Below are 6,210 nucleotides of genomic sequence, written 5' to 3'. Positions count from 1 at the left end.
GCCCTTATCCTTCCAGATGGCAGTGGACATGAGCTTGGAAGGTGCTAAGAAATCTTGGTAAATTTCCGCAGTGCATCTTTTAAATCATATGCACTGCTGCTGCCACTGTGCATCAGTGGTCAAGAGAGTGAATAATTTGCCAATGTGGTGCCAATCAATCATCCTAGATGGTTTCAAATTTTTTGCACTGATCGAAGCAAATGCATAGTATTCCATCACATTCCTGACTTGCAGGTGATGTATAAAAAGTATGAAGAAAGCATCAAACATAATTCCTGTCACAGATCATTGTAGACACTGTCTGATTGCATTGTTATTTTCTCTTTAGAATAGATTCCATCATTTCCCCATTGAGAGGTTAACTGGTGTGCAGCTTTCTCTATACTGTTTCCCTTCTTCCTTAAAGCTTTAACATATGCAGATTTCTAATTCACTATGGCCTTTTCAAAATCTAGGAAATTATGGAAGACTCTGACCAATAATTCATCTATTTTCTCTGCAGCCAATTATATTAATATTTAAGGATGCAACCCAATAAGACTCCACTACCGTGGGGACTTAAAACTAGACAGCATAGGTTTAAGGTGAGATAGGAGAGATAAAAAAGGGTCCAGAGGTCCAATTTTTTCATACAGAGGGTGGTGTCTGCAATGGGCTGCCAGAGGTAGTGGTGAAAGTGATTAAAATTTAATCATTTAAGAAACATTTAGACAGGTACATGGATGGGAAAGGTATGGGGATATGAACCAAAAGCAAATGGACTTGCTTAAATGTGTGGAAGCTGGACAGTTGGGAAGAAGGGCCTGTTTTCTTGCAGTAGACCTCTGATTCTAAATCAAAGGAACTCATCAGCATTCTGTCTCATTAGTTTGTTTACATTTTCTCTCACAATCACGAAATTCCTGCTGCCTGTTGCCCCTTAATTTTTCACTTTCCTTGGGAGTGTTGAAACTTCTACCATGAACACTATTGCTACTTCTATCTACTCCTTGCCAATCTGTTGTCATAAGTCACTCGTTTGTTTCACATCATCCTTTCGTATCCACTAGAAATCGTCTGCACCCACTGTGATATCGATCATCCAACACATCAAGGTCAACACCTTCGCCTACTTTACTTGTCTCCACATTCCCCTCTAGAAAAGATAGCTTGCCAGTCCTGCTTTGGTACCAGTAGCTTCTGTTCTGAGTGCGATTTTTTAAAGAGCTCTTTTTGTATTTGTAATTTCAAATGCTTCTGAATTGATCTTATTGTCTGTGAATTGAATTTTACACACATTTCTGCATCCAACTTTCAAAAGCTTCTATTTTATTCCATAGATCTCAGCATATGGTCCAGATGTTTGAAGTACATAGGGAAAATGAATAGCATACAGTATCCTATGAGTTTTACCTTTACAAGGCTGGGTTTCCTATGGTTAACCCATCTTTTATGTTACAAAATTATTTGCATCTCAATCCTCCTTGTCCTAGTGAGTTATCATCTGAGTGGCTGTTGGTTTGTGTGCTATTATGAGTCCTGGTGGTCGTAGTAAAATATCTCCTTAAATGCCTGCCACTACTTGTCTGTACTTTAACTTACTTTCACATTCTACTGCAGCTAGCCCTGGCTTCATTCTTTGTAACTGCCTTTAAGTTTAAGACTTAAGATTCTACAATTCAAAGCACTCTTCCTTAGTTGAAAATATAAAAGCATCTTTTGATATTTTTTCATAAGAAAAGTCTCTTCCATCTGTGGTGTTGATGTGACAGACAGGGCAGACATCACTTGATGGAAATTCTAGTGTGGCTAAATCTAAAACCAGTTCATACTGAAGTGAGTCTGGTTCAACTAATACAATAACAAAATGCTGGAAATAGTCAGCATCTGTGGAAAGAGTCTTAACATTGCCAGCTAGATAGGACTTCCTTAGATCTGAAGGGAGATAGAAATGTGATGGATTTTATTCAATTGAGTGTGTAGATTGGGGAGCGTTGGTGATGGTGGTGAAAAGAACAACAAAAGGTAAAGCCTGGGATAGAGTTTGGGAGAATTAAATAATAGATTTTATATAACAAATGGCAAAGGAACATAGGAGCAATGGTAGGCCATTCAGCATCTCAAACCTGTTCTGACATTCTAGACCATCCATCTCAACATCACATTTCCATGTAATTCAAATTCCCTTAATAGACTTTAAGTAGTGATGATATCAATCTCGGTTTTGAACATTCTCAATGACTGAGCCTCCATAAACTTCTGGAATAGAAAATTCCAAAACATGTACGACACTATGAATTAAGAAGTTTCTCATTATATTGGTCCTTCTATTCTGGGACTGTGCCTTGATTATGGATCCCACAGCCAGGGGAAACATGTTCTGCTGTGAAAATTGATAAGTTGCGAAGAAATTACCTCTCATTCTTTTAACCTTCAGTGAATGCAGGCCCAATTTCCTCAATTTTACTTCATAGTACACTCACCATCCCAGGAAACAGCATATTCAACCCCCAATGCAATGCCTCTATACTGTATGCATCTTAGATAAGGGGGGCAGAACTGAACACAGTACTCCAGGTCCAATTCTATAAAAAAAGACCTCTTCAGTTCTGTGCTCAAACCCTCTCAAAATAAAGACTAAAATGTGGTCTGTCTTCCAAATGATCGCAGCAAAGAAAAAGCATTGGTCCAGACCAAGATGGACTGGTTTCTGATAAGAAAAATGAAAACGGGATGCGATGGCCTAAAATTCTAGAACATGTTGTTTATCTTCATTCTAAAGGGTCACCCCATCACTTTAAGGCTGTACTTTCAGGTCCTTATCTGCCCTACTAATGGAGTCGTCATCTCCATGTCCACTGTATCCAGACACCAATCAGTGAAGAGAGCAGCACTGAGACAATAAGTGCACATGTATCAGGTGGGGGTGGGAGGGAAAAAAAAGAGAAGAGAGGGAAGGAGAGAAGAGGAAGGGCAAAGGGGGGGTGGGGGAAGGGAGTGCGAGAGAGAAAGCACAAACTCCTCTGATGCAGAGGGAGTGTTGCCGAACAAAGAGACCTTGGAGTGCAGGTTCATACCTCCTTGCAAGTGGAGTCACAGGTATTTAGGATAATTAAGGCGGCATTTGGTATGCTTTCTGTTATTGGTCAGAGTATTGAGGAAAGGAGTTGGGAGGTCATGTTGCAGCTGTACAGGACATTGGTTAGGCCATTGTTGGAATATTGCGTGCAATTCTGGTCTCCTTCCTTTCGGAAAGATGTTGTGAAACTTGAAAGGGTTCAGAAAAGATTTACAAGGATGTTGCCAGGGTTAGAGGATCTGAGCTACAGGGAGAGGCTGAACAGGCTGGGGCTGTTTTCCATGGAGCGTCAGAGGCTGAGGGGTGACCTTATAGAGGTTTACAAAATTATGAGGGGCATGGATAGGGTAAAAAGAAAAAGTCTTTTCCCTGGGGTAGGGGAGTCCAGAACTAGAGGGCATAGGTTTAGGGTGAGAGGGGAAAGATATAAAAGAAATCTACAGGACAACTTTTTCACATAGAGGGTGGTACGTGTATGGAATGAACTGCCAGAGGCTGGTACAATTGCAACATTTAAGAGGCATTTGGATGGGTGTATGAATAGGAAGGCTATGGAGGGATATGGGCCGGGTGCTGGCAGGTGGGACGAGATTGGGTTGAGATATCTGGTCGGTATGGACAGGTTGGAGTGAAGGGTCTGTTTTCGTGCTGTACATGTCTATGACTATGACTCTATGGCCTCAAACTAATCATGTACAGATATCCTGCTGACTGAGTGTGTAAGAGCCGACGCAAAACAGAGAGAGAAAGAGATATTACTGTATAGATACTACCCTTGCTGGGAAGGCTTCGCAATCTACTCAGACATTTTACAGCACAGGAAGAGTGACTTCTCCGAATCAAAAAGTGTACAGTGCAATTCAATCTCAAGTAAACTTTTTTTTTGGTTGATATGTGAACATATGCAAAAATCAATAAATTTTATAAAAAGGCATGTTGAATGATATCACCATCTCTAGTTTCCAAGACCACAACCTCAGTGGTCAAAGCAGGTTACTTTGCTATCGCTAGAGTTTGAAGCAGTGTTCAAAGAAGATATCTACATTGTTTGCATAGTCCATCGGTAAATCGTAACCGATGTGTCTGGCACCAAGACTCGCTGCGCCCACCGCTGAAGAGCATTTCAGCTTCATCATGGAAAACTTGCATAGGTTCTTGGCCATTGGCCTTTGCTTGACTTCCTTTAACACTTCGAGAAACCCTGAAGAAAGGAAAGAACTTGCATTTATATAGCACCTTTCACAACTTCAAAACATCCCAAAGTGCAGTTATTTTAATGCCAATTTGTACACAGCAAAGTTCCACAAACAACAATGTGGCAGTGAACATTTCAACCATTTTCTTTATTAGTGGATGTCACCTGACTTAGACACTGGAGAAACAGCCTGCTTCCCTTCCATACATATTCACAGATTACACCACCCAAGGGAACATGGCTTTGAAGACGTTTCTGATAGGAAGTTTATTAAACTAATACCGGGGAATAAGGAGTTTCAGTTATGTGCTGAGACTAAGGCACAAGGAATTTTTCTCCCTGGAGCAGAGGTGGCTTCACACAGAACATAGAACGTTACAGTGCAGTACAGGCCCTACGGCCCTCGATGTTGCACCGACCTGAGATATTTATCAGATGCCCAGTTTTATAAAAGGTGAATGAAATATTGAGGAATGATATACTGGAGCAACTTAGTAGGTCTGGCAGTATCTCTGGAGAGACAAACAGTTAACATTTCAGGTCCAACATGACCCTTCTTTAGTATTGCAACTTCTGCTGTTTTGCACTTTTAATTAACATTGAGGAATTTTGACAAAGTTAATAAGAAACTATTTCCAATCACAGTAATTAAAGTCCAAAGATTTAAGCTGAAACACAATAAGAATTGCTTTTTCTTTAAATCAGTGATTATTGATGATTTGGAATACACAACCTAAATTTGGAATAGATTTCATGAAGAATTTCAAGGGGATCTGGATAAATAGTTGAACAGGATAAAACTGCAGGGCTATGGATAAAGAGTAGGACAGCTGAACTCATCCAGTACACAGGCAATGTGGGCAGAATGACACCTGGATGTGCTACAAGACTCTGTTACGTGGCGATCAAAGCGGAGTTCAGCTGACGAGGTAGTCTGAGAAGGGAACCAGGGGCTCTGTCAGCAATTACCATACTACACTACGGATTGATCATGATAGGCCTTGTCCAGCACGCATGGGGCTGCCCCCATCGCCACTTACCATTTTTCAGGAGGTCCCAGCTGTTCCACACAGATCCCACACAGACTATAGGCAGACCAAACTTCCCATCAAGCAGTGACTGCAACACAAAGGAAAGCAATTAAACCAAAACATCAACCCAAATCTTCCCAAATGCAAAGCCAGAGTCAGTTTCTCTTACTCTCAGAAATAGAGGTGTAACACAAACATCTCAGTGATTCTCCCTCTTAGAGTTCATCCTTTATCTGCAGAGTGCCCCTCAGTGACATCAGCCTCAGGCAACTGTCTGTGTGGAGTATGCACATTCTCCCCCCATGTCTGCGTGGGTAATCTCCCACAGTCCAAAGATGTGGTGAGGTGAATTGGCCACGCTAAAATTATCCAAAGTGTTCAGAGATGTGTAGGTTAGGTACTTTAGTCAGAGGAAATGTAGGCTAATAGGGTAGGGGAATGGGTCTGGGTGGGTTACTCTTCAGAGGGTTGGTGTGGACTTGTTCTATACACTGTAGGGATTCTATGATCTACTCGGTGATATCAGACTGAGGTCCCATGAGCCAGTCCCCAGCCTGACCTCACCACCATCACAGTCTCTGTGGCTTTTGTTTTATGTAGATGTCCATTGGATGAGGACACCTCTGGCTAGGTCAGTATTTATTACCCATCCTTAATGGCCCAGAGGGCAGTCAAGGGTCAACCACATTGCTGTGGGTTTGGAGTCACATGTCAGCCAGATGAAGTAAGGACAGCAGTTTCCTTCCTTAAAGGACATTAGTGAACCAGATGGGTTTTTCCAACAATTGACATTGATTTCATGGTCATCATTAGACTCTTCATTCCAGATTTAAAAACAAAATAATTAAATTCATCTGCTATGGCAGGGTGAAAACCCACACCCAGAACATTACCTGAGTCACTGGATTAATGGTCTACTGACAATA

General features: G+C 41.4%; 1 protein-coding gene across 2 annotated transcripts in view; it reads right to left on the bottom strand.

Annotated features, from left to right (window-relative positions):
* Window positions 1-1,287: 1,287 nt before the first annotated feature.
* The window catches only part of nagk (N-acetylglucosamine kinase), a 30,969-nt gene continuing 26,046 nt past the window's right edge, over window positions 1,288-6,210 (bottom strand). For both annotated transcript variants that reach the window (XM_043691501.2, XM_043691585.2), the window contains 2 exons: window positions 5,294-5,372; window positions 1,288-4,259 (listed from right to left, as the gene is read on the bottom strand). In XM_043691501.2, the coding sequence (XP_043547436.1) occupies window positions 4,066-4,259; window positions 5,294-5,372 (273 nt within the window). In that variant the 3' untranslated portion in view covers window positions 1,288-4,065. The remainder of the gene's footprint in view (window positions 4,260-5,293; window positions 5,373-6,210) is intronic.

The sequence above is a fragment of the Chiloscyllium plagiosum genome, unplaced genomic scaffold (genome assembly GCF_037043375.1).
Source record: "Chiloscyllium plagiosum isolate Xiang-an unplaced genomic scaffold, Cpla_swu_hap1 HiC_scaffold_1, whole genome shotgun sequence".
NCBI lineage: Eukaryota > Metazoa > Chordata > Chondrichthyes > Orectolobiformes > Hemiscylliidae > Chiloscyllium > Chiloscyllium plagiosum.
The sequence above is the reverse complement of the archived record's forward strand: the minus strand, read 5'-3'. Positions and strand labels throughout refer to the sequence as shown.